Source organism: Chlorocebus sabaeus, chromosome 20 (genome assembly GCF_047675955.1).
Source record: "Chlorocebus sabaeus isolate Y175 chromosome 20, mChlSab1.0.hap1, whole genome shotgun sequence".
In the NCBI taxonomy this organism is placed as follows: domain Eukaryota; kingdom Metazoa; phylum Chordata; class Mammalia; order Primates; family Cercopithecidae; genus Chlorocebus; species Chlorocebus sabaeus.
This window is the reverse complement of record NC_132923.1, coordinates 11,692,371-11,720,232: the sequence shown is the minus strand read 5'-3', so window position 1 is coordinate 11,720,232 and position 27,862 is coordinate 11,692,371. Positions and strand designations below refer to the sequence as shown.

The window sequence follows — 27,862 nt, the reverse complement described above, 5'->3', positions numbered from 1 at the left end:
GGCTGGCACAGCTCTGGAGGTGCCACCACTAGCTTCTCTGGAGGGAGTGTGGGGAGAAGACAGATCTTGGCCAACAGGAACCATTGTCTCTGGTTAACCTCTTGCTCCTGCCGGAAAAAAATAAAAAATCACTTCTGACAGATGGCAGCTTATCTCTCTCTCACTCTATTAACTCTCTCTCTCTCTTAAAAAAAGACAAACAACCAAAATGATCACTAACTGGGATGGGGTTCCTGGGAAGTGGCTGGTAGCCCACAAACTAATTTACTTCTTGTGGTTTTCCCTGGCTTGGGAACTGCCAACACTTTCACTTCTTTTCCTCAGTCTTCGCTGGAAAGACAGAGGCAGACCGTTGACAGCCCCATCCACGACCAGGGCCTAATGCTGAGCTTGTTTCTCATGGTGTTTTCTTGCTCCTTAGGGAGTTGTTCACAAATCTGAAAAGACAGCCTCCCGTTTTTTCTCCTGCTTCTCAGAAGGCCTCTGCTGAGCACGATCTCTGCGGGGGTAGGAGCTCGGCATGTGTGTATTGACAGACAGGCTCATGCCCTTTTTCGTGGCTATTTTCAGCTCTCTGGCTTTATGTTTCACTTTCTCTTCTTAATTAGATACTAGAAGAACAAATCTTGAAAACCAAATTCCCTTTCTCCTCCCGTATTCAGTTAGGAGTGGAAGAAAATAATTTAGAATTTATGAGGAGAACAGGGTGAAGAGAAAGTTATTCTACACAAAAAAAGTCAGTCCAAGAGGGGGAAATTCTGGCAGAATGTCCCCGGGGTCCTTTCCAACATCTTTAGTTGGAGAGAACGTTCCTTCCTTTGCAGAACTCAGCTCACTCTATGTTCTGGGGTGCTTCCACGTTGTTTGAAGAATCCACAGCTCCAGTGTCGAATGTGTACAGGACGGGGGGTGGGGGGTTGGCTTCTGGGACAGTGGAAAGGGAGTAAGCCTGGGTTCTCTTTCCCCAGTACTAGGCTTCCTCTAGCTTCTGTCCAAGTGAGGGAGTCTGGAAGCAGATTCTGGGAGAGCTTTTTTCCTGTTGTTTTATTCTAGAGCTAGGAAAAAAAAAAACTGAGGTTGGGTGGGGTCAAGAAGGGCTCATTCCACATACAATTAAGTCCAGAAATCAGTACCCCAATCCTGGAAACGCGATCCTTTAGAGACCCCGCCCCGCCCCCGCCCCCGCCCCGGCCCCGGCCCCGGCCCCGGCCCCGGCCCCGGCCCCAGCCCCGGAGCTCACCCCTCAGCTCCCTCAGTCCCTCGCCCCAGCTTCGCTGAAGGGGCCGGGCTTGGGGGCAGGGCGGGGCCTCGCCGGCTCGCGGCCCGTTGCCTTGACGACCGCAGCAAGATGGAGACGCCGCCGAGCTTGCTGCAGCGGCCGGACCCCGGGGCGCTTAGCGCCGCGCAGCTGGAACAGCTGCGAAAATTCAAGGTGGGTGCGCCCGTGCCCCTACCCGGCGTCCACCAAAGTGTAGCTCCCCAAGGACTGGGGCCCAGACTGGGAAGAGAGCCGTCGAGAGAAGGGGAGCGGGAGCCTGTTCCCTGACAAAGTGGGGAGGGTGCAGGGGGGACCCCCGGCGGACCTCTGGGCGTCTGAGCGCCACGGGTGTCTGAGAGTGCAGGAAGAACTAACTCAGGGACTCGGCCAGAGAAATGGGCCGAAATTACACATCCGACCTTAGTTAAGGCCCCTTAGCCTGAACAGGCGGCAGAATGATATTTTATCTGTAAGAAGATGGGTGGCTTAAACTTTCAAGCATCCTGGGGAAAGACTTGGGTTAAATGCGCACGCCGTTTCCCGCAGCCCTTCACATCTCCAGGGCTGAACCCTGCATCTGTTTCCTCATGGAGTGACCTTTTGTTCTTGCCCCCCAGATTCAGACTCGGATTGCTAACGAAAAGTACCTAAGGACCCACAAAGAAGCAGAGTGGCTCATAAGTGGTTTCTTCAGGTAGGTGGTTTTCCAGGCTCTGGGATTTGTGGCACCCAGGGTTTTCTTCGTTATCGCTAGAGGTTTCCTTCAGTTATCTCTAAATTCTTAAAAATATGTCTATTCATTTACTTTAACCGTAAGGATAAATACATACCATATGACACTCGGAAGAGGGAATTTGGCGTTGAGAAACCCAACAGCCATCCACTGGGTGTAGAACACTATTCTCAACCATAGGAGCTTAACAAAATCACTAGTTGAACTTAAAACAAAAATCAGTTGTCTGGTTGGCCCTTCCCTACGTGAAAACATTACTATAGAAAAATTCCAAGCGTTGGAAGCCACTCTTTTCTTGGGGAAGAGAAGACAATTTACCAGTGTATCCTGGAATATGTTCTTTCCTTCCCCCACCCTCCTTTCAGCCTGACATTTGCTTGAATGGAAACATATCCTAATGGGATGAAAGGCAGAGAATTAAAAAAAAGAAAAAAATCACAGAGCATCAGTGGATGAAAACAATAGAGCTATCTCAAATGCTGTTTGGTTATAGACAAATAGACAAGGTTTAAATAATTATAATGGCACCCATCTCCAGGCGTTGTGCTGTTTCCCTTAGCACTTACCACATTAGCACTTACCACACTGTATTGTAGTTGCACTGTCAGTCTTCTGTTACTGGTCCAAAGCTCCGAGCTAGTGGAGTGTGTTTGTGTTCCCAGTGCCCACGCAGTGTGTGGCATCTTGGAACACTTTTGCTGATCCTCCCAGCACCTCCACAAAAGACAGGTTATTGTCGGCTGGGCATGGTGACTCACGCTTGTAATCCCAGCACTTTGGGAGGCTGAGGCGGGTGGATCAACTGAGGTCAGGTGTTGGAGACCAGCCTGGCCAACATGGTGAAACCCTGTCTCTACTAAAAACGCAAAAATTAACCGGGTATAGTGGCGGGCGCCTGTAATCCCAGCGACTTGGGATGGCTGAGGCAGGAGAATTGCTTGAACCTAGGAGGTGGAGGTTGCAGCGAGCCGAGATAGCGCCACTGCATTCTAGCCTGGGCAACATAGCAAGACTCCATCTCAAAAAAAAAAAAAAAAAAAAAAAAAGACAAGTTATTGTCATTTTCATTTTACAAGTAAGAAAATTTAAGCTCAGAAAAGTGGAGTACCTTCCCAAAGTTGCTGAACCAGGATTCAAACCCTCCACTGTATTGTGCTGTCAGCAGTTGGTCCCCATTTCCCCTCTGGACTGTGGGCTTATAGCCAGAGTCAGGCCCTCCTTTGTCTTCTCAAAAGTTGTCCAGGTTGGGCGCAGGGGCTCACGCCTGTAATCCCAGCTACTTGGGAGGCTGAGGCAGGAGAATCGCTTGAACGCAGGAGGCAGAGGTTGCAGTGAGCTGAGATTGCTCCATTGCACTCTAGCCTGGGCAACAAGAGTGAAACTCAGTCACAAACAAACAAAAAAAGTTGGCCAGGCAGATGCGTTGGCTCACGCCTGTAATTCCAGCACTTTGGGAGGCCGAGGCAGGTGGATCATTTGAGACCAGGAGTTCAAGACCTGCCTGGCCAACATGGGGAAACCCCGTCTGTACTAAAAATACAAAAATTAGGCAGGCGTGGTGGCACGTGCCTGTAATCCCAGCTAGTTGGGAGACTGAGGCAGGGGAATCACTTAAATCTGGGAGGCAGAGGTTGCAGTGAGCCGAGATTGTGCCACTGCACTCCAGCCTGGGCGACAGAGCAAGATTCTGTCCTATAAAATAAAAATTATAAAAACTCACTATTCATATTATAGACGTTTCTCCAAGTGGCAACAGATTCTCAGAGGGCAGATAGGGGAAGGAGACAGAGAAAACTGAAACCTATCCAGTTATGAAGGCTGGCCAGGGATAAGCCTTGGGCAAAAGACAGTTTAGGGATCCTCTGTCAATATCAGACCTGAGGATCAGGCCATCACCGTTTGCAACTTTTCTTCTAAAGGGAAATAAGATGATACCATTCCTATCTTGGGGAGCTTGCTCTCCAAGTTAGAAGTAGATCCAGCAGAGAGATTGGGGATAGAGGTTAAAAGCTGGAACTAAATCAACATTTGCATTGCTCTCAAACAACAGGATTAGAATACTTGGGGTTGATGAATGAAGAAGGAGTTGTTTCAGTCACCTGTCAGGGATGGTCTTGCTTCTCTCTTTGTCCAGGAACAGTCTCCAGGAGCAGCCTGGGTGTCTGGGACTGGCTGCTGTGGGGACAGCCCCAGATACTTCCTTTCCTTTCTTACCATGCTGCTGTCAAGGCCAGGTAGGCCACCAGGTTTTTCTTTTTGCTGTCCCTAAAGCTACTCCACCTGAAATCCTCCTGACCTCTTTTCCTGGGTGGAGCTTGCGGAGGGTTTCGTGTTTGAAGTTTTAGGGTTTACTTTTGTTTGTTCAGTGTCCTTGTTTCCTTTGATTGGTACCAGGATGAACCAGAATCAGCCTCTGTCCCTGCTGGTCACCTCACACGGTCCTTCCTGTGAGAAAAGAGGAAGAGAGAAGTGAGGGCAGAGTCCTGAGCACCGTGCCTGTCCTTGTCTGTTCTGCAAATCTCTGCTGTTGATTCATTCCAAGCCAAAAGAAGCTCTGAAGGGTTCTTTCTGGGAAGCAAACTCCCTACTTGGGTTTTTTGGATCCTAATGATTTATGGCCATTCAGCCACAATTCTCCAGCCTATACTGGTAAATACAGTGTACCAAACTCTTGACACCTTGAGTTTTGGACCTGCAAAATGGAAAGAGTAGGAATCTGACTTATTTTAAGGTACACGGAAACCTTGGGTTTTGTGCTGCAGATATGATAGATAGGCAGGTATGAAATTGTAGAAAGTCTTTTTTTTTTTTTTTTTTTTTTTTTTTTTTTTTTTTGAGATGGAGTCTCGCTCTGTTGCTCAGGCTAGAGTGCTGTGGTGTGATCTCACCTCGCTGCAACCTCTGCCTCCCGTGTTCATGCCATTCATTCTGCTGCCTCAGCCTCTCGAGTAGCTGGGACTATAGGTGCCCACCGCCACGCCCAGCTAATTATTTTGTATTTTTTTTAGTAGAGACGGGGTTTCACTGTGTTAGCCAGGATGGTCTCGATCTCCTGACCTCGTGATCCACCCGCCTCGGCCACCCAAAGTGCTGGGATTACAGGCGTGAGCCACCGTTTTTTTTGTTTTGTTTTGAGATAGAGTCTCGCACTATCACCTGGGCTGGAGTGCACTGGCACAATCTCGGCTCACTGTAACCTCCACCTCCAGGGTTCAAGCGATTCTCCTGCCTCAGCCTCCCAAGTAGCTGGGATTACAGGTTCCCACCACCAGGCCCGCTAACTTTTTGTATTTTTAGTGGAGATGGGGTTTCACTATGTTGGCCAGGCTGGTCTCAAACTCCTGACCTCATGATCTGCCTGCCTCAGTCTCCCAAAGTGCTGGGATTACAAATACAGCAGTGATCATGTCCTTCCTTGGCTGGAAGAATCTTCAGTAGTTCCACAACATTGCTTTTTTGGGTTTATTTTTAAAGATTCTATTGAAATATACTGAAAAGTGACATATCCTAAGCTGGATGAACTGCCACAGGGTGAAAATACACATGGTACTATTGTTCAGATGAAGAAATAGAACCTTACCAGCACCTCACACCTTTTGTGCCCCTCCCAGTCACTCCCCTTAAAACAGTAGCCAGTATCCTGACTTCTGCTAGCATGGATTTATTGTGCACTTTTATATTTTATATGAATGGAATTCTACACTACGTGCTCTTTTGTGCCTGTTTCCTTTTGCTCAGTGGTATCTTGTAGATCCTCCTTTCTCACTGCTGTATAATATTCCATCATGTGTTATGCCGTGTTTTGTCTATTTCCATTGTCTTTCAGACTGAGTATAAATGTCTCTCCCCAGCATTCAAGGCCCTCCGTAATAGAGCCTCTTCTGTTTCCCACTACTCCCTGCATTCGTCCCTCACTCCAGCCAGACCACGTTTCTGATCATTCTGCTGACCCCATGGAGCTCAGGCAAAGATGGCCTCTTGAGTGCTCTTTTGGACTCGAGATAGAAAGGTGTCTACAACCCACTTCCTACCCTCAAGGAAGTCGTAGTCTATAGAACACAAACTGTTTCTCTTTCTGGGCCTTTGCTCTTGCTGTTTCCCTGGATCAGGAATGTTCTTGTCCCTCCACCCTCATCCCGCCTACTACAATCCCATGTGTACTTCAAGGGTCCTCTCAAATGCCAGCTGCTTTGTGAAGATCGTTGGCTTCCTCCTCTCAGTAACCTCTCTCCCCACTCTGATCTCCCAGAGCACTATTTAATATCCTCTTTAGCACTTGTCAGAGGTTCCTTGACCTTTTGGACATTTGAAAACAAACCTGTTCCTTTTTACTTGCCTGTAAGTTATTTGAGGTAGGGCTATATTTTATTTTATTTTGAAAAAAGCAGTCACTCATAGCCAGTGCAATTACACAAATTTGTGTTCACTAATTATCAAAATGAATTGAAGGAGAAGGGGGGCAAAATTCTTGAAGCTTAGGATAAGGAGGGGCTTCCTGGGGAGTTGGGAGGCCTTGGCTAAGAGAACATATTATAGATAGCACTGACCTTGGAGTCACAAGACCTGGGCCCTCTTTACTTTATTTGCCAAGTTTATGAACTTGGGCAAATCATTAATCTTTTGAAGGCTTGGTTTCTTTGGATGTAAAATGGGGGCATAATAATGGCTGTTTCACAGGGTTGTTGTAAAGTGAGACAATATTTGTGAACATACTTTATGAACCATAAAACTCTATGCAATATGAGGCATTTTCAACTCTCTAGTGGCATTGGCCCTGCAGGTGTTACCACAGTGTCTCTTTGCTGGACTGAGGGGCCAACAACCATCTGAGGTCCATCTTTTAGCTCTGTTTATTGTATCTCCCTCTGCCCCTTGAATTCACGGTTAAGCTTACTCAGGACGTTGTGGGGCTGCATATCTCCCACCAGTCATGGGCCAGCCGGCATGTTCTTCATCTTTGCCTCTTGCCCTTGGCTTGAGATCTGGTTCAGTGAAAATGGTCGTTGAGGCTGGGTGCCGTGGCTCAAGCCTGTAATCCCAGCACTTTGGAAGGCCGAGGTAGGAGGATCACATGAGTCTGGGAGTTCGAAACCAGCCTGGACCCACATAGTAAGACCCTGTCGCTACAAAAAAATTAGCCAGCGCAGTGGCACACGTCTGTAGTCCCAACTAGTCGAGAGGCTGGACATGGGAGGATCTCTTGAGCCAGGGAGGGTGATCGCATCACTGTACTCCAGGCTGGGTGACAGAGCGAGACCCTGTCTCAAATAAATAAATAAATGCACCATAAAAAAGGTTGTTGATGGAATGATAAGCCCCACTTGACTGCAGCACAGCTCTTTTGTGACATAAGCAATATCCTAGTGTATTGACATTTAGGATGCTTTGCCCCTTGCCTTAGATATGGAGTTGAAGGAAAATCACGAATGAAAGGGTCTTTGTCAGGAGTCTGCGGATTTATTGACTCCCAAGATGGTTGTGTCTCAGGTTACTCTGTGAAAGCACAGGACATGAAGTGTAGCCACAGCCTGCCTTAAAGTCTGCTTTACCTCCCATCCTATCCCTTCATGTTTTCCAGAGAAATATTTTTGAAAAGACCAGACAACATCCTAGAATTTGCTGCAGGTGAGTAAGGCAGCATCGGTTTTGGGTATCTGACAAAGCCAGCACGGGGAGCATGTTTATGAGTTTGAACTTGAATGAGCCCAGGATTCTCCCTGCGGAGTCTGGGGTACTCCTTCACCTGATGTCCCCCAAGGGAACGTTTTCTCAGCTTTTTCTTTCCTCCATCATCATTTCCTCAAAATGAGGACAGACCAGAAATGAGGCAGAACTTCCTCATGGTGAGGATGGTTAAGAATTTTGAGATTCCCAAAGGAACGTATCGGCAGCTTTTCCCTTGGTAATCTTAAAGCAGGGCTCTCAACCCTAGCTGTGCATCAGAATCACCTGGGGAGCTTTCAGAAATACTGATGCTCAGGCCCCACCCCCAGAGAGTTTTATTTAATTAGTCTGGGGTGGGGCCCAGCATACAGAGCTTTAAAGACTCCCCAGGTGATTCTAATGGACTGGCTGCCCGAGATGCCTTAAGGTCAATGGTATTTAGAGGGAAAGGGATGGGTCCGACAATTTCTTGGGTCCTGTTAGTCCTGAGAATTGGGTACCTCCTAGACCTCAAACCATTGCTAACGGAATCTCAATACGCCTTTGCTAGCGCAGCAGATGCTGCCTGTGATTCACAGTATGCTGGGTGTATAAAAACCCTCATCTGGCGTCATCCTGCGAGAGCTTGGCTCTCCTCTGAGAGGGTATTCTCAGAGAAGGCGTGATAGCTCAGAGACGGGAGCTGGCAAGCCGAACTGAGACAAGAATAATACTTGGCATTTATTTGGGCCCCAAGATGGGCCTGGAGCAGAAAACCCAGAGAATCCCTGAGCCCTCTGATGGCTCTCTGTGCGTCAGCAGGCGGAGGAGCAAACGGTGCAGCACAGGGTAGGTGGGGGGTGGGGGCAGGCACAGCGTGGAGGGGCGGCAGCCAGCCTCTGGGCGCCCTTCCTGGGAATGTTGGAGCTGGCAGACTCAGAACTGCTTGGGTGGGGGCAGTGACCGCTCATTTTACCATATTACATTGTAAAGCAGGGCCACTAGTAGCAGTCCTGCTAGTACCAAGCCATCCTAACTTTCTGGTGGAGTAAGCTGTTTCCTTCCGTGGGTAAGTCTTTTCCCTTTGGGTATAGATGATGTCTTCTTTTTGATTTTTATCCCAGACTACTTCACGGATCCAAGACTTCCCAGCAAAATTCACATGCAGCTAATTAAAGACAAGAAAGTGGCTTAATTAGCAAAATCATGATGCTCGGCTGTTAGGAGAGACCAGACAGAATCCAGCCTCAGGGTGGGTGTTAACCTCACTTACAGACATAGGCTTCTTTACTCTTGTGAAAATAAGCTGTGGTTTATTGGTCCAGGGTGTGAAAGAAATCAAGTGGAGAATTTAAAAGAGAAGTTTAATGCAAATGTTTAGTTTTTCCTATACTGTTTTGGGGAATTAGGGACTGTGAAGAGAGGCCCAGAGTTGATTTGTCATGTCAGTATCAGGAAGCTTCTTAATGTAGTGGAATGGATTAAGAGAGTGGAAGTGGGAGTACAGTAGTTCAGGGGTAAAGATGGCAACAGGGAGATGGGGAGGGGACCATTAGCATCAAGATGATGTTCCTGCTGGTGGCCTTTCCCGTGTGACCTTGGTGGTGAGAGGAGAGATGTTTCCATTGCTTCTGGAAGGGGTGGGAGCAGTTTCCCTCCTTGCATCTTGGATTGGGCACTTTCCCATTCCTGCCTCATCTTCAAGCCAGGCTGCGCCATTGAGGCCACCACAAGTTTTTCAGGCAGAATGATTCCTGAAATGATATTGAAAGCTGGGATTAAAAAAAAAAAAAAAATGAGGTGAGAAAAGGTCACACTCCTAATCTAGTGGAACCATTTTTGTTTTGCAGGGTCATCTGGAGGCATGAGAGCCCTCCTGCCATCAGTGTGGGTTTCCAAGCTGCCTTGGGCTCCGTCTACTGTCGCAAAAGCTTTCAAAGATATTCATTAAACACAGACCTTCCTGCTCTCTCTGCTTTATTTCACTCAAGAGGAGGAAGCCACCCTTCATGGGAGGGCTGCTCTGCCCCACTTTGACGTGTGAGGCAGCAGGCCCGTTTCCGCTTTCCGGGCGGCCAGGGGCCTCTTGCCGGGTCAGTGGGCTGTCGTGCCCACCCGCTGAGAAGAACACAGCTGATCACGGGGGCACAGAAACAAGCGAGTCCATGCTTCAGCTGTGGTTTTGTTTTCTTGTTTATCTTACTTCCTGGGTTACTGTACAGAGTGTAAGGTGATGATTAACTTTGATTTCCATAGAAGCAATTGTAAGAGGAATTGGGCTGGAAGGACATCAAGATAACGTGAGATTAGCCACAGAAAACCCATTCAGGGTCATGGATATTGTGAAATATGTGGCCACCAAGGGATCTGGGAGTTGTGGGCTTTGTTCTTGAGGACTCTGGGGAACTTGCTGCCCATCCACTTGATTTCAGGTAAGAGGTATGGGAGTGGACCAGATGGCCTCAGGAAGTCCTTTTCAGGCCTAGGAGCTTGGGGGTCTTTCCTGGTTATGTCCTACCCCTCTGGCCTGCACGATCCACTGGCTCCACTGTAGAAAGAACCTCTCACCTGTGCGTTACGTGTCAACATCACCATAGCAACAGAAGCCCAGACCAAAGCAGGGGTTGTATTATTTTTATCTGCCTTGTCTCTGTCGGCCTTGTTCCTAGCTGCCGTCACCTGCAGTAGTAGAAAGGGCAACAAAACAGCGTGTTTAAAGAACTATTAAAACTATACATAATAAGCTATGGAATAGGAACTTGAGGAGTTATTTTTAGTGCCTTCAGAGTCACACTTCAGGAGTTATGGCACTGACAATAAGATATCCTTCTTTAGAAAATCCAAACGAACACTTTAGCAAAAAACACACATCTACTAAGGACCTCTGATGTGAAGTGTTGTATTAGACAATGCGAGAACCTTTCCTGGGGAAAGAGACCTGGAACAATGTGGGGAGAGAGCAAAGCATTTTCCAAGATGCTGTAGCACATGATTTAATACTGGGAGAGTGTAGTGGTTCATTCTTGGGGGAGTTTCCTGGCAGAAATAAGAAACCCTTTTCTTATAAAATATTTACACTTAAGGGACATTTCAATGCCTTCCTGAGTAAAGAATGAATTTAGCACATGTTCATAGGGCATCTACTTTGTGTGAGATGCTGTGCTATGTCCTGGGGGCAAGACATAAAGATAGTCCTGCCACAGAACTGTTTATAGTCTGAGGAGATGGGCTTCTTTTCTCCCGTAACTTTACCTGTCTGAATATCTCACCTATTAGACTGAAAGCTCCATAAGGGCAGGGACCAAACCTGAAAATCTAACTTGTTGGCCGGGCGCGGTGGCTCAAGCCTGTAATCCCAGCACTTTGGGAGGCCGAGACGGGCGGATCACGAGGTCAGGAGATCGAGACCATCCTGGCTAACACGGTGAAACCCCGTCTCTACTAAAAACACAAAAAATGAGCCGGGCATGGTGGCGGGCGCCTGTAGTCCCAGCTACTCGGGAGGCTGAGGCAGGAGAATGGCGTGAACCCGGGAGGCGGAGCTTGCAGTGAGCTGAGATCCGGCCACTGCACTCTAGCCTGGGCGACAGAGCGAGACTCCGTCTCAAAAAAAAAAAAAAAAAAAAAAAAAAGAAAATCTAACTTGTTCACTACTGAATTCCTGACTCCTAGCAGTCTTTGGCAAATAGCAGGCACTCGGCAAGCATTTGCAGAGAAAATGCTTGTCTGCATAATTGAATGAGCAGTCGCATTACATCAATTGCTATATTGGCAATTACATACCTCTGATGGAAGTAGGTACATAATATAAGGGGAGGTAGAAGAAAAAGCACCAGGTTTGTCTGGGAGAGTGAGGGCAATCCCATGAGAACTGGCATGTGATGGATTAGAAAGGGTTTGCCAGCTGGACATGGTGCGGTGGCTCACACCTGTAATCCCAGCACTTTGGGAGGCCGAAGCAGGCAGATCACAAGGTCAGGAATTTGAGATCAGCCTGGCCAATATGGTGACACCCTGTCTCTACTAAAAATACAAAAATTAGCCAGGTGAGGTAGCGCACGCTTGTAGTCCCAGCTACTCGGGAGGCTGAGGCAGAAGAATCATTTGAACCCGGGAGGTGGAGGTTGCAATGAGCCGAGATTGTGCCACTGCACTCCAGCCTGGGTGACACAGGAGACTCAGTCAGTCTCAAAAAAAAAAAAAAAAAAAAAGTGTTTGACAGGCAGACCTGGGAAGAGAGTAGTCAAGAGCACCTTGGTGCTTCCACTCTGCTGAGCAGGATGGTGGTGGCAGGTCCTGTTTGTCACCTGCTTGCCCTTATCCTTTTCTTTCTTGCTAACGGAACTCCAGGTTTGCTGAGGGCCGCAGTGGGTTCAGCCCCAGGTAGTGGATGGAATTTGGTCTGGTCCAGCCATAACAATGGCATTCCCTGACTTCCCAGGCTTCCTTGCAGCTTGGGGCAGCCATTTATTCATGGGCTAGAGGTAAAAGTGTGCTGGGGGTTCTACAAAAACCTTTGCTTTTCTTAACAAAAAACCAGAGTTAGGGACCACAGATTAGGTTGGAATAGCCCTCCCCTTTCTGATTTGTACCTGAATGTGATGCCTCGAGCTATACAATCATCTTTTTTTTTTTTTTTTTTTTGAGACAGAGTGTTACTCTGTTGCCCAGGCTAGAATGCAGGGGCGCGATCTTGGCTCACTACAACCTCTGCCTCCCAGGTTCAAGCAATTCTGCTGCCTCAGCCTCCCGAGCAGGTAGGATTACAGGCATGTGCCACCATGCCCAGCTAATTTTTGTATTTTTAGTAGAGACGGAGTTTCACCATGTTGGTCAGGTTGGTCTCAAACTCTTGGCCTCATGTGATCCGCCCGCCTTGGCCTCCCAAAGTGCTGGGATTACAGGCGTGAGCCACCGCACTCAGCCTGAGCAGCCATCTCAAGACCATGAGGTAACCAGTGTGAGGGTGAAAGCCAGACCTCTAGAACAGCAGAAAGGGAAGATGGGGAGACCCTGGGGTCCTGATGGCATCTCTGAGCACTTAAACAGCCCAGAAATCACCCACCTACCTTCAGACTTCTTGGCAAATGAGAATAGTGAATCTCTTTTGTTTCAAAATCAAACTAGAGTTTACATCCTGTTCCACCACTTACTAGATGTCTGGCCTTGTCCAGATCACTTCACTTCCTTGAGCACTGGGTTTCTCATCTATAAGACCTACAATACCCACCTCTCCAGGTCGTTTGGATTAGAGATAAAGAATGGACAGTACCTGGCGCGTGGGAGATGTTTGCTAGTGGCATACCCCCTGGGTGATGTATGAAGTACAAGGGTAGGTGTGGTGATAGGAAAAGCCAGATAAGAAGGTAGGACAAATCAAAGGGTACTGTGTACTAGGCAAAGGAGGTTAGGTTTTTATCTTGTAGGCAATGGAGAGCTAGCAAAGAATTGTAAGCCGAGGGGAATTTATAAAGAGATTTGCATTGAGAAAGTATAATAGCATGGAAGACAAATTAGGGGAAACTAAGTCTAGAAATGGGAAGACCTGTAGGGAGACGATCATAATTGTCCAAGCTGTTTGGGCATGGTGGCTCACACCTGTAATCCCAGCACTTTGGGAGACTGAGGCGGACGTGAGGTCAGGAGTTCAAGACCAGACTGGCCAATGTGATGAAACCCTGTCTCTACAAAAAACCCCACTAAAATTAGCTGGGTGTAGTGGCGCACACCTGTGTTCTCAGCTACTTAGGAAGTTGAGATGGGAAGATCGCCTGAGCCTGGGAGGTCAAGGCTGCAGTGAGCCGAGGTCGTGCCACTGTACTCCAGCCAGCCTGGGCAACAGTGAGACTTTTTTTTTTTTTTTAATAATTGTCCAAGCTGTCGTCGTCTCTCACCTGCACCATTTCAGTTGCTTCTTACCCTAGTCTCTGTTGACTCTCTGTCCACTATTTCAGTTGAGAATGTATTTAGGTGTAGGTAGCAGAAAACGAAATTTATAGTGTCTTAAACAAATATGGGGTCATTTTTCTCACCTAAACAGTTCAGCAGTAGGCAAGAGTCAAAGGGTCAATGATGTTGACAAGTACCCAGACCAGGTTTTTTCTGTCCTCACTCTACCAGCTTAGCCTGTCCCTTCATGGCTGTGAAGCCTCCTGCACTCTCAGGTGTCCTCTTTACATTTCAGGCAGGGAGAAGGGCAGAGAGCTGCACCAGCTGACTTTGTCCCTTTTTATCAGCAAAGACAAGCTTTCTCCGAAGGTCTCCCACCTCCCCCTCACTGGCCAGACCCGGGTCACGCGGCCTATCCTAAGCTCAACAGAGACCAGGAATGGGAGGAAAACTGCTGGGTGAGACCCAAATCAGCATCTGTCCCACCTGCACTCCCTGATCCATCTTCCATGTAACAGCTGGGATAATTCTTGTTTTAAAGTTTAATTTTATTGATTTTTGAGACAGTCTTGTTCTGTCACTCAGGTTGGAGTACAGTGTAGCTCACTGTAACTTCAAACTTTTGGGCTCAAACAGTCCTCTTACTTCAGCCTCCCTAGTACTAGGACTACAGGTATATGCCACCACTAATTTAAAAAAAAATTTTGTAGGCTGGGTGTGGTGGCTCACACCTGTATTCCCAACACTCTGGGAAGCCAAGGCAGTGGATCACTTGAGGTCAAGAGTTCAAGACCAGCCTGGCCAACATGGTGAAACCTCATCTCTACTAAAAATACAAAAAAAATTAACTGGGTTTGGTGGCACACAATTGTAATCCCTACTACTTGGGAGGCTGAGGTAGGAGAATTGCTTGAACTCAGAAGGCAGAGGTTGCAGTGAGCTGAGATCACGCCACTGCACTCCAGCCTGGGTGACAGAGCAAGACTCCATCTCAAAAAAAAAAAATTTTTTTTTTTGTAGGCATGGGTTGCCTAGGTTGCCGTGTTGCCCAGACTGGCTCAAACTCCTGGGCTCAAGTGATCCTCTTGCCTCAGTCTCTCAAAATGTTGGGATTATAGGTGTTAGCCTCCATACCTGGCCTAGAATGATCTTTTAAGAAACTGAAATCAGAGTATGCCCTCTCCTGCCTAAAACCCATTAGTAGTTTCCCATGAGCTTAAAATCCAGATGGCACTCCAGGGGCTACAAAGCTTTGCAAGACCCCATCCACCTCTCAGACTTACCTACTCTTTCCCTCTCACTTCACTATGTTCTAGCCACACTGATCTTTTTTCTGTTCCTCAAACATGCCAAGGTAGTTTCCATTTTAGTGCCTTTGAACTCTCCCTGATTTCCCTGCTCCAGATGTTCACATGGCTCGTGATCGAAGTTGGAATGCTCTGTGCTGAAAGGAAGAGAGAACTCCACCATGAGTGGCTTAAACAAACAGGGCTTGCTTTTCTCCCATAGCGAGTCTGGGGGTGGTGGCTGCTGGCCTTGGTTCAGGGCCTGCATCTCTCTAGAGTTTCCTTTCTTTCTCTCATGATCAGAGGAGGACCAGGAGGACCAGGAAGGGATTCTGCCAATGCAATTGTCTTTTTTTTTTTTTTTTCCCCAGAAAAGCGAGAGCTTTCCCTCCACCACACTGACTTTCATTGGCCAGAACTGTGGATGTGCCTCCTCTTGAGGGAGGCTGGAAAATGGAGTATTTCAGCAGCCAACAGTGCCCTAGACAGCTTCTTGTCACTGCCACAGAGTCCTTTCCTAGTGAGCCAACTAAAGTAGCCTCCCCCAAATATTTTTCAATATTTAACTAAAAAATACCTCCCCTTTGGCCAGGCACAGTGGCTCGTGCCTGTAATCCCAGCACTTTGGGAGGCCAAGGCAGGTGGATCATGAGTTCAGGAGATCGAAACCATCCTGGCCAACATGGTGAAACCCCGTCTCTACTAAAAATACAAAAATTAACTGGGCGTGGGGGCACATGCCTGTAATCCCAGCTACTCGGGAGGCTGAGGCAGGAGAATTGCTTGAACCTGGGAGGCGGAGGTTGCAGTGAGCCAAGATCACACCACTGCACTCCAGCCTGGAGACAGAGTGAGATTCCGTCTAAAATAAATAAATACATATATATATATATATATATATATATATATATATATATATCCCCCTAGTCATTCTTCTCACATCACTTTGTTTTGTTTTCTTCATATCCCCTATCACTGTCTGATACTATCTTGGTTATTTTGTTGTTACTATCTGTGGCCCCAAGAATGCATGCTCCAGTGAGGCCTTGTCAGCCCTGTTCATCACTCTGTGACCAGCACCCACAGTAGTGTCTTTTTGTACAGATGGGTTGCCCAGGTTGCCTTGTTGCCCGGGCTGGTCTCAAACTCCTAGGGTCAAGTGATCCTCTTGCCTCAGTCTCTCAAAGTGTTAAGATTACAGTTCTGAGCCTCCAGACCTGGCCTAGAATGATCTTTTAAGAAACTAAAATCAGAGTATGCACTCTCAGTGTAAACTCCACCTCCTGGATTCCAGCAATTTTCCTGCCTCAGCTTCCTGAGTAGTTAAGATTACAGGTATGCGCCACCACACCCAGCTAATTTTTGTATTTTTACCAAGTTGGTCAGGCTGGTCTCGATCTCCCGACCTCGTGCAGCTGCTCAATATGCATTTGCTGAAAGATAAATCGATGGGGTGTTGCAAGACCGAACTGCAGGGTGAGGCCTTGATATATGCAGTGGCATGAAAACGGGAGGTGAATTCTAGACATATTTAGGAAGGGGAATTGGCAGGGCCTGTAATTTGAATGGGGTGGAGTTATTACAGAAGTTGTAGATTCTAGAATGACTTCCAGGCTTCTTGCACGGGAAGAAGAAGAATGCTGGAATCATTCACTAATACAGAGGGGAAGCAGGTAGGGGCAGGGGAAATGGGGAGATGAATTTTGGCCAAAAGGTTTCCACTGAGTTTGCAACTGGGTCATGGTGATGTGAACATGAATAACTTCAGTGGGGTAGGCAGAAGTCAGATTGTGGTAAACTTGGTGGCAATTGTGAGATGAAGACATGGAAGTACATTCACAGTGCCCTTGAAGACAGCTTTCTAGGAGCATGGCTGGGAGAGGAAATGGAGAAAGGGCAGTTGTTGGAAGGGGAAGCAGGGTCAAGGGTGGGTTCTTGTAATGGGAGATGCTTGAGCATTCAGTAATTTGATGCTTTCATCTCTTCTGATAGATTTTACTTTTAAGCTAAAGTTAGGAGTGTCTTGGAATTGCTGTGCAGATTGGATCTGATATCCTGAGAGCAAATACACAAGCTAATAAGCTGGCTACAGGCAGGCCTGCTTTGCCACCTAGTGACCTTCAGCAACCCCTCTGTGTCAGGTTCCTCGTCTTCAAAATTGGAGCAGTAGTTCTCCTTAGGCTTGCAGTAAGGATTGCCTCAGTGTGTGGTTGCCTTGCTGTGTCTACCGGGTGGGAAGGAAGGGCAATGTCTGGAAAGCAGGCCACTCTCAGTCTAGCTGGACTGGCCTCTGCTGCCCTCTCCTGGGCATGTCTGCAGAGTTGACACGCTGTTCAGAGAATGCAGGCTCAAGGCCTGAGTGGAGTGTCAGCAGGAGGGAGAGAAGAGGAAACAAGGCTAGGCTGGGAGTGGGAAAATAGTAACAAACACACAGATTCCTGTAATAGAAAGTTCTTTAGATGTTACAAAGACCAGGGCCTTAGCCCTGGGCAGTGCTGCTTCAATGAGTACCTTAGATGTTTACTTCTTTATTTTTTCTTTTCTTTTCTTTTTTTTTTTTTTTTTTTTTTTTTTTTTTTTTTTTTTTTTTTTTGCGACGGAGTCCACAGGCTGGAGTGCAGTGGTGATATCTCGGCCCACTGCAACCTTTGCCTCCTGAGTTCAAGTGATTCTCATGCCTCAGCCTCCCAAGCAGGTAGGATTACAGGCATGTGCCACCATGCCCAGCTAATTTTTGTATTTTTAGTAGAGACGGGGATTCACCATGTTGGTCAGGCTTGTCTCAAACTTGTGATCTCAAGTGATCCACCCGCCTTGGCCTCCCAAAGTACTTGGATTATAGGCGTGAACCACCATACCCATTCAATATTTACTTCTTTAAAGTATCTGAAGAGAAACCTTGCAAATTGATTATTCATTCATTTATTCATTCACTTATTCACTCATTCAACAAATATTAGGGCATATTATATACTCAAGATGCAAAGTTTTGGGAATAAGACACACTCCTCAAGGAACCCATGGTCTAGTGAGTGAAGACAGATATATAGATACATAATTACAGTACAATTTCAAAAGTAAAATGTAAGATGCACAGTGTATTCTTGATTACATGCATTCAATAGTTAATATGTTTTGGATCTGTGTCCCCACCCAAATCTCAGGTCAAATTGTAATTCCCAATGTTGGAGGTGGGACCTGGTGGGAGGTAATTGGATCAGGGGGTGGTTTCTCATGAATGGTTTAACACCATCCCCTTGGTGCTGTTCTCATGATAGTGAGTTCTCTTGAGATCCGGTTGTTTAAAAGTGTGTAACACCTTCCCACTCTCTCTTGGTCCTGGTACTGCCATGTAAGATACTTATTCCATCTTTGCCTTCTGCCATGATTTGAAGCTTCCTGAGGCCTCCCCAGAAGCAGTTGCTGCCATGCTTCCTGTACAGCCTATGAAACCATGAGCCAATTTTTCTTTATAAATTGCCTGCTGTCAGATAGGTTTTTTGTTGTTGTTGTTGTTGTTTTTGAGATGGAGTCTTGTTCTGTTGTCCAGGCTGGAATGCAGTGGCACAATCTTGGCTCACTGCAACCTCTGCCTCCCAAGTTCAAGTGATTCTCCTGCCTCAGCCTCCCGAGTTGCTGGGATTACAGGTGTATGCCACCATACCTGGCTAATTTTTTTGTATTTTTAGTAGAGTCGGGGTTTCACCATGTTGGTCAGACTGGTCTCAAACTCCTGACCTTGTGATTCACTCACCTTGGCCTTCCAAAGTGCTGGGATTACAGGAGTGAGCCACTGCACCTGGCCTTCAGGTATTTCTTTATAGCAATGTGAGAAGAGACTAATACATAAAATTGGTTCTGAGGAGTAGGGCATTGCTATAAAGATACCTGAAGATGTGGAAGCAGCTTTGGAATTGGGTAACCGGCAGAGGTTGGAAGAGTGTGGTGTGGAGGACTCAGAAGAAGATAGGAAGATGAAAGAAAGTTTGGAACTTCCTAGAGACTTGTTAAATTGTTGTGACAAAAATGTTGATAGTGATATGGACAAAAAGTCTAGGCTGATGAAGTCTCAGAAGGAGATGAGGAACTGATTGGGTACTGGAGCAAAAGTCACCTTTGTTATATGTTAGCAAACAACCGGGTGGCATTGTGCCCCGTCCTAGGGATCTGTGGAACTTTGAACTTGAGAGTGATGATTTAGGGTATCTGGTGGAAGAAATTTCTAAGCAGCAAAGCATTCAAGATATGGACTGGCTGTTTCTAACAACCTATCTCATATGCATGAGCAAAGAAATGATGTAAAATTGGAACTTATATTTAAAGGGGAAGTAGAGCATAAAAACTTTTGAAAAATGTTCAGCCCAGTCATGTGATAGAATAGAAAAGCCCATTTTCAGGGGGGAAATTCCAAGCAGGCTACAGAAATTTGCATAAGTAAAAAGGAACCAAGTGCTAATATCCAAGACAATGGAGAAAATGCCTTGAAGGCATTTCAGAGATCTCCACATGCAGTCCCTCCCATCATACACCAGGAGCCCTAGGAGAGAAGAATGGTTTCGTGGGCCAGGCCCAGGGTCCTGCTGTCCTGTGCAGCCTCAGGACACTACTGCTCATATCCTGGCCTCTCCAGTTCCAAAGGGGCCAAGGTACTGCTCAGAGGGTGCAAACCCTAGGCCTTGGTGGCTTTCATGTAGTGTTAAGCCTGTGGGTGCACAGAGTGCAAGAGCTGAGGCTTGAGAACCTCTGCCTAGATTTCAGAGGATGTATAGAAAAGTCTGGATGTCCAGGCAGAACCCTGCTGGTAAGGGTGGAGCCCTCACAGAGACCCTCTATTAGGGCAGTGCAGAGAGGAAATGTGGGGTTGGAGCCCCCCAACACAGTCCCCACTGGGGCACTGCCTAGTGGAGCTTTGAGAAGCAGGCTACCACCTTCCAGACCCTGAAATGTTTGAGCCACTGACAGCTTGCATCCTTAACCTCAAAAAGTTCCAGTCACTCAATGCCAGCCCATGAGAGCAACTGTAGGATCTGAACCCTGCAAAGCCATAGGGCAGAGCTGCTCAAGGCTTTGAGAGCCCACTTCTTGCATCAGTGTGCCCTGAGTGTGAGACATGGAGTCAAAGGAGATGATTTTGGAGTTTTAAGATTTAATAACTGCCCTGCTGGGTTTCAGACTTGTGTGGGTCCTGTAGCCCCTTTCTTTTGACTGATTTCTCCCTTTTCAAACAGGAATATTTACCCAATGCCTATACCTTCATTGTATCTTGGAAATAACCAACCTGTTTTTGATTTTACAGGCTCATAGGTCGAAGGGACTAGCCTTGTCTCAGATGAGACTTTGGACTTTTGAGTAATACTGGAAGGAATTAAGACTTCAAGGGATTGTTGGGAAGGCATGATTGTATTTTGCAACATAAGAAGGACATGAAATTGGGAAGCATCCAGGGGTGGAATGATATTTTTGGATCTGTGTCCTCTCTCAAATATCATATTAAATTATAATCCCCAATGTTGGAGGTGGGGCCTGGTGGGAGGTGATTGGATCATGGGGGAGGGTTTCTTATGAATGGTTTAGCACCATCCCCTTGGTGCCTTTCTTGTGATAGTGAGTTCTTGTGAGATCTGGTTGTTTAAAAGTGTGTAGCACCTCCCCCAACCCTTGATCCTGCTTCTGCCATGTAAGATGCTCTCCCCACTTTGCCTTCTGCCATGATTAGAAGCTTCCTGAGGCCCCTCTGGAAGCACATACTGCCATACTTCCTGTACAGCCTGTGGAACTGTCAGCCAATTAAATCTCTTTTCTTTATAAATTGTCCAGTCTCAGGTATTTCTTTATAGCAATGTGAGAACAGACATAGCTTTGTTAGGAGTAATTTATTTTTTATTTTTTTTATTTTTTTTTGAGATGGAATCTTGCTCTGTTACCAGGCTGGAGTGCAGTGGTGTGATCTCGGCTCACTGCAACCTCCGACTCCATGTTTCAAGCAATTCTCCTGCCTCAGTCTCCTGAGTAGCTGGGATTACAGGCATGCACCACCATGCCCAGCTAATTTTTGTATTTTTAGTAGAGACAGGGTTTCACCATGTTGGCCAGGATGGTCTCGATCTCCTGACCTTGTGATCCACCTGCCTCAGCCTCCCAAAGTGCTGGGATTACAGGCGTGAGCCACTGCACCCAGCCAGGACTAATCTTGAATAAAATCCAAACACAATGTCTGTCTGGCTTTGAAATACACCACTGTATGATTTCTTTTCCTCTGTGATGCCCCTTCAATGGTAAAGTAACATGGTAAAGTACCTTGTGAAATTCCACAACCAAATCAACGAGGAATAAAGAGTAGCTGTTTAGAGCTGTGAGAAATATCTAAAAAATATTTATCTAGGTGAGAAGTATAAAAAAAATGTATCTCAGTTCTCGTATTTAAAGGTACTATAGGCCAGGCACAGTGGCTCAGGCCTATCATCCCAGCATTTTGGGAGTCCAAGACGTGTGGATCACCTGAGGTTGGGAGTTCGCAACCAACCTGACCAACATGGTGAAACCCTGTCTCTATTAAAAATACAAAAAATTAGCTGGCTGTGGTGGTGCATGCCTGTAATCCCAGCTACTTGGGAGGCTGAGGCAGGAGAATCGCTTGAACCCGGGAGGCGGAGGTTGCAGTGAACCAAAATTGCACCATGGCAGTCCAGCCTAGGCAACAAGAGCGAAATTCTGTCCCCAAAAAAAAGAAAGAAAGAAAGAAAGAAAGGTACTATAGTGGATACTGTGGTGCCACCCAGATGTCCACCCCCATCAGGACTGAAGCATTCATCCTTGTCCTGCCCCTAGCACTTCTGGGAATTTTGGGTGACTGACAGTTCCCAGTTGCACCAGCATCTCTGGGAATTTGGGTGACTGACAGTTCCCAGCTGAGCTTCCTCCAGGAGTTGCCCTCAACTGAAAATTCATTCAAGATTATGCCCCCTCCTAAGACAGCCTGCATCTACTGATCAATGTGGAAGTACATTCCCCTGCATGATTCTGATTTCCTTGTCTCGGTGGGGCACAACTCTGCAGGGCCACAACAGTTCCTGAGTTCCTGCTGTCCAGTTCTAAGGCCTTCACTTTCTCCCAATGTTGTTGATCCTGAGAGCATGACTTAATGAACTTCTTTTACTCAAATCTCCATCTGAGAGTATGTTTCCAGAGGAACCCAGCCTGACAGTCAGTGCCAAGAGTGCTGAGGAAGCACATTCTAAAATGAGATTCTAAACTGGAAATACCTGCTGGCCCGCTGACAGGGAGGGCCACTAGCAGTAGGTGGAGCATGGAGATTCCCTAGCAGGGGATCAGTGCAACTGTCAAAGCTTTCACTAGTGCTGAACTGGGATGGGATCCTGGGGGAAGGCAATGCTTAGTGGGGGAAATATATCAGGTCGGATAAATATATCAGATTTTATGAAGACAATGGAATTGGATGGCTAGCTGGAGGCAATTAATGCATTGGACAAAGGCAATGAAAGGTTTGAGGGTGACTCATCACCAAATAAAAGTCTAAGAGTGAAAGCCCAAGGCCCTCCTTAGCAACTTAAAAGACATTATTTATCTTTTGCATCTAGAGGCCCCCAAAAATTGAGAATAAGGTCCAATATTTAATTGTAAGAGTTGCAGAGCTCCAGAGAAGTTTGAATTTTTAACTCTGGCAAGAAGTGAGACCCTGAGACATAGGAGTGGCGGCAGCTGGGTTAATGCTTTAAAAAATCTTGAATTTTTAAATTCTCCATCTTTTGGGCCTGCAAAAGTGCCCACTTGTTCCTGGTAAAGGCTATCACTACTTCCTAACTTAAGGATGATAGAGAAGCCTCTGGCTTGCAAGACCACACAGGTTTCCTTCAAAACCTACCTCACCTCCTCACCTGATCTGCAAACCAATAACTAGGATTAAGTCCTTTTAGAACTCAGCTAAGACTCCCCTAAGAGAAAAAATGCACTATGCCCTGGAGATTCAAGAGGACCTAACTAGCAAATACAGGTTGGAGATGTATGGGACTGGATTCTGAGGCTATTGGATCAAGGAGGGTGGGACATAAAGTTTGATAAGGGAGAATATATGGATATGTGAGCCCATTCTTTTTTTTTTTTTTTTTAAGACAGAGTGCCACTCTTGTTGCCTAGGCTGGAGTGCAGTGGTGTGATCTCAGCTCACTGCAACCTCCACCTTCCGGTTTCAAGCGATTCTCCTGCCTCAACCTCCTGAGTAGCTGGGATTACAGGCACATAGCTGCCACCACGCCCGGCTAATTTTTGTATTTTTAGTAAAGATGGGGTTTCACCGTGTTGGCCAGGCTGGTCTCAAACTCCTGACCTTGTGATCCGCCCCGCCTCAGCCTCCCAAGGTGCTGGGATTACAGGCATGAGCCACTGCACCCTGCCTATGGGAGCCCATTCTTATGATATGGTATTTAATACTCTGACAAAGACCCCAAGAGATGTTGCTAACATTCTGATAGTGTAACTAAGTACCCCATTTTCCAAGCGATAGTTTATTTTTTTCTCTCCTTTTCTCTTTTCTCCTTTTCCAGATGCAGTTATAGCCTTTTACCTCCTGTTTACCAGACACTCCCTACAAGGCAAGTTCATCTAACTGTGTGTTTAGAAGTCCCAGAGCAGAACTCTCACCCAAGCAGGAGGTTACCTGAAGAGACAACCTACAAGTCCATCTACAAGCCAATGTATGCCTGCTATGAGACTCTCTCACCTGGAGAGTTTTCGGCTGCTTTTCCCATGAAGGCACCAGTAGTCACCAGCTCGGCCACCCAGTAGAGAAGGCACCAAAGCGAGTATGCAGGCACCCCACTTGCCTGCTTCTTCCTCTGCATGCCATTTATGTCAGCATGCCAGGTCCCCTTTTAAAAGCATCTGCTTTCTGTTCCAAAAGCGAAGTGGTACCCTAAAAGCCGGAGGCTATACCTTCTTCCCTTAAGCTAACTGGAATAAAAAGTCACTTTCTTTATACCAGACCTTGCTCTTGTTAATTGGACTCTGCAAGCACTAAGCGACTGAACCTGTTTTGGTTACAATACGATGGCTCTGGGAAGCTTGGAGAAAGCCATGGCCCACATTAAGTGAAGTAGGCATGTGAGAACTGCTGTGGCAAACAGTGGAAGAAGTATTAAATGGCTTAAAAGAGTGGGCCTGCTAGGCCAGGCGTGGTGGCTCACGCCTGTAATCCCAGCACTTTGGGAGGCTGAAGTAGAAGGACTGCTTGAGCCCAGGAGTTCAAGCCCAGCCTGGGCAACATAATAAGACCCCATCTCTATTTTTAAAAAAAGAGTGGGTATGCTAGAATTAATATGTTATGTAAAGTCAGAAAACTCACCAAATGCTTATGATCCATCAGACATCCCAAAGAATATTCACTTTCCTTAAAAGGCTCAAAAGAGTGGGCATGCGAGGCTGGGCGTGGAAAGAATACTCAATTTCTTGAAGTGATGAAGAATGTGCTGGTAAGAGAAGCTCAGGGACTGCTGTTCTCTGTAGGCCAGGGCTGACACAGGGTATATGGTCACAGAGCTGGGCTTACTGAGAGCAGAGGGACATTAGGATGCCAGAGTCAAAGTAGCAGAATTATTGTGCTGAGCAGAAAGGTGGGAGAGGTAGCCAGGGTCTGACCAGCAGAGAACTTTGGCGATCATTAATAGAGCATGGCTTCCTGAGGACAAGATAGATGGCACTCAACAAAGATAATGTTCACTGCATTAAAAAACAAACAACAACAAAGAGATTAAGGATGGATGATTAGGAGGTGGAGGGCAGCCACCCGGATAAAAAGTTACAATTCCTTATTGTTTCTGCACCCACCCAGCTTAAAAAAAATTCATCCTTATTGAGGTACAATTTACCTACATTAAAATTCACCCATTTTAAATATATACTTTAATGAGTTTTACAGATATGTACAGTTGTTCAGCCATTAACACAAGATATGCAACATTTCCATCATGCCCCCAAATTTCCTTGTGGCCAGTGGTGGGCTGGATCCCATTTATGCCACCTTGTGAGATCCAGCTGTTAACTAGCCTCTTTTCTCTACTAAATGATCCGTCACGTCACATCGGTAACTTGAAATTGGCAATGGAGGAGTATTTACACCATGGAAACCACCAAATGCTACAAACCAGGGCTCCCTCTCCACCAAGAGCCAGTTGTTAAACATTTCCCGGGAAAACACTGCTCATTTCCCTCTGCCGTCAATTCCCATCCACAGTTCTGGCCCCTAGCAACCACTGATAAATTGCCACTATGGTCTTGCTTTTTAAATAATTTCACATAAATGGAATCATACAGCATGTAGTCTTTTGTGTCCAACTTCTTTCATTACACTTTCAGGTTTATCACTGTTGTACATATCATTTATTTGCTCCTTTCTCTTATTGGGTAGTATTCCATTGTTTTCGCAGCAGCGATGGATGTTTGGATTGTTTCCATTTGGGGACTATTATGAATAAAACTCCTATGAACTTTAACATATCATTAGTAACTTTTCATTTCTCTTTGGTAAATATCTGGGAATAGGATTGCTGTGTTAAATGGTAAGTATATGTTTTAACTTTGTAAGGAACTGCCAAACTCTGTTCCAAAGTTCCTACCTCATTCTGCATTGCTACCATCAATGTATGACCCGTTTATCTGCATTTTTAGCAGGATTTGCTGCTGTTGCTTTTTTTTATTTCAGCCATTCTGATAGGTGTGTAGTAACATATTGTGATTTTAATTTACATTTCTCTGATAGCTAATCATGTTGAGCATCTTTTCATATGCTTGAATAGTCTTTTGGGTGAAATATATATTCATGTTTTTTGCCCATTTTCTAAGTGGATTGTTTGTGGGGTTTTCTTTGTTTGTTGTGTTTCTTTGATAGGGGTTCACTCTGTTGCACAGGCTGGAGTGCAGTGGCATGATCATAGCTCACTATAACCTGGAACTCCTGGGCTCAAGTGTTCCTCCTTTCTCAGTCTCCCATGCAGCTGGGTCTACAGGTGTGCACTGCCACACCTGGCTAATTTTTAAATTTTTTGTAGAGATGGAGTCTCCTTATGTTATCCAGGCTGTTCTCCAACTCCTGGCCTCAAGTGATCCTCCTACCTTGGCCTCCCAAAGTGCTGGAATTACAGGCAGTTTTGTTTTGTTTTGTTTTTACTGTTAAGTTTGAGGGTTTTTCTTTTTTAAATATACTGAAGATACTGGTGCTTTGTTAGATATGTGATTTGTAAATATTTTCTCCCAGTACCTTGTCTTTTCACCCTCTTCATACGGGCTTTCCAAGAGCAAAAGTTTTTAATTTTGATAAGGTCCAAAATCTCAATTTTTCTTTTCATGAATTGTGCTTTCGGTATCATATCTAAGTACTCTTTGTCTAATCCTAGAATTTGAAAGTGTTCTTCTATTTTAAAAATAAGTTTTATAGTTTTACATGTTACATTTAAGTATTTAACCATTTTGAGCTAATTTTTGTAGAAAGTATTAGATTGAGTTTCATTTTTTGCCTATGGCTGTCCAGTTGCTGCAACATCATGTGTTGGAAAGGCTAGCTTTCCTCCAGTGAATTGATTTTTTAAAAAATTGAATTGAGGTAGTACCTTTTGATTGAATTGAGGTAGTACCTTTGTACTACCTCAGCACTATGTTGAATATAAAAACATTCAGACTTTCACCATTAAGTGTGATGTTAACTGTAAGCTTTTCACAGGTACTCTTTGTCAAGTTAAGGAAGTGTCTCTGTATTCTTATTTTTCTGAGAGTTGTTTTTTTCTTTAAATCACAAATGGGTGTTATTTTGTCAAATGAGTCCTCTGCATTACTTGATTTGATCTTGTGATTTTCTTCTTTAGAGTTTTAATCTGATGGATTACATTGATTTTTGAATATTGAACCAGTCTTGCATCTTTGGAATAAGATGGGTGTGGTGTGTAATGCTTTTTATATGTTACTGATATCTGTTTACTGATACTTTGTTAATGCTTTTTGCATCTATACTCATGAGAGATTTTGGTTTGTACTTATTTTATACTGTTTTGTCGTTTTCCCCGCTCAGGGTAACACTGGCTTCATAAATGAAGCAGGAAGTGTTCTTTCCTCCTCTATTTCTATTAGGTAGAATTGGTGTTAATTCTTCTTTAGACATTTGGTAGAATTCTCTAGTGAAACTATCTGGGACTGGAGATTTCCTTTCCTAGGGAGTGGGAGAAGTTTTAAATTATGAATTTAATTTCCTTAATAGTTACAGAGCTATTTAAATTATATATTTTATATTGGGTTTATTGTGGTATTTGTGTTTTTCGGTTTGGTCCATTTTGTCTAAGTTGTCAATTTACGCATATAGATCCGTGGTATTCCCTTATCCTTTGGATGTTTATAGTGATAGGTTGTTTCGTTCCTGATATTGGTAATTTGTATCTTTTTGTTTTTCATCAGTTTTGCTGGTGGCCTGCCAATTTTAATAATTTTTTCCAAAGAAAGTTATTTGTTTTATTGATTTTTGTTCATTGATTTTTAAAAAATAAATCTCATTGATTTCCTGGTGTTTTTTTTTTTTTTGTTTTTTTTTTTTTGGTATCTTCATTATTCCTTGCTCATGCTTGCTTTGGGTTTAGTTTGCTCTTCTTTTTCTAAGTTCTTGAGGTGAGAATTTAGATTATTGATGTTGGACTTTTTGATTTTCCTAATGTATACATTTCATGCTATATTTTTTCCTTCAGCACTGCTTTAGCTGTGTGACAGAAATTTTGATATGTTGTGTTTTCAGTTTTATTCAGTTCAATGTATTTCAAAACTCTTTTTTTTTCTTAAATCATCCAGTGGAATTCCTGGGTTTATGCAATCCTCTTGTCTCAGCCACCTGAGAAGCTGAGACTTCAGGCTTGCGCCTTTGCACTCAGGGCATTCAAGATATTTTTTAAAAATTTCCTTGAAACTCCCTCTTGGACCCATGGGTTTTTACGAAATGTGTTGTTTGACTTCTAAGTATTTGAAAATTTTCCTCCTATCTTCTTTATTTTTGAGACGGAGTTTCGC

At 45.4% G+C, this 27,862-nt stretch overlaps 2 protein-coding genes and 1 long non-coding RNA gene across 4 annotated transcripts in view; 2 read left to right on the top strand and 1 right to left on the bottom strand.

Moving 5' to 3' along the window:
- The first annotated feature begins 1,235 nt into the window (after window positions 1-1,235).
- RIIAD1 (regulatory subunit of type II PKA R-subunit domain containing 1) lies at window positions 1,236-9,603 on the top strand. Its single transcript, XM_007977161.3, has 5 exons — window positions 1,236-1,432; window positions 1,876-1,952; window positions 7,570-7,616; window positions 8,759-8,886; window positions 9,485-9,603. Exons 1-4 carry the CDS (start codon window positions 1,349-1,351, stop codon window positions 8,827-8,829), a joined length of 279 nt encoding a protein of 92 aa, XP_007975352.1. The 5' UTR covers window positions 1,236-1,348; the 3' UTR covers window positions 8,830-8,886; window positions 9,485-9,603.
- Window positions 8,982-27,862, bottom strand: part of MRPL9 (mitochondrial ribosomal protein L9) — a 39,280-nt gene continuing 20,399 nt past the window's right edge. The window contains exons 7-8 of one of the 2 annotated variants that reach the window (XM_007977162.3): window positions 10,203-10,313; window positions 8,982-9,406 (exon numbers count right to left, since the gene is read on the bottom strand). In XM_007977162.3, the coding sequence (XP_007975353.3) occupies window positions 9,335-9,406; window positions 10,203-10,313 (183 nt within the window). In that variant the 3' untranslated portion in view covers window positions 8,982-9,334. The remainder of the gene's footprint in view (window positions 9,407-10,202; window positions 10,314-27,862) is intronic. The other variant, XM_007977163.3, reaches the window with a different exon arrangement.
- On the top strand, window positions 9,884-20,203 carry LOC140709462 (uncharacterized). The gene is made up of 3 exons (XR_012089953.1): window positions 9,884-10,066; window positions 17,419-17,504; window positions 20,106-20,203. It is a non-coding gene; the product is annotated as an uncharacterized lncRNA (long non-coding RNA).

Bases quoted from the DNA above. Each gene is read 5' to 3' on its own strand.
- RIIAD1 (XM_007977161.3), top strand. From the start codon at position 1,349: ATGGAGACGCCGCCGAGCTTGCTGCAGCGGCCGGACCCCGGGGCGCTT. The intron at 1,953-7,569 runs GTAGGTGGTTTT...CATGTTTTCCAG, and splicing joins CTCATAAGTGGTTTCTTCAG to AGAAATATTTTTGAAAAGAC. The intron at 7,617-8,758 runs GTGAGTAAGGCA...TTTTTATCCCAG, and splicing joins CATCCTAGAATTTGCTGCAG to ACTACTTCACGGATCCAAGA.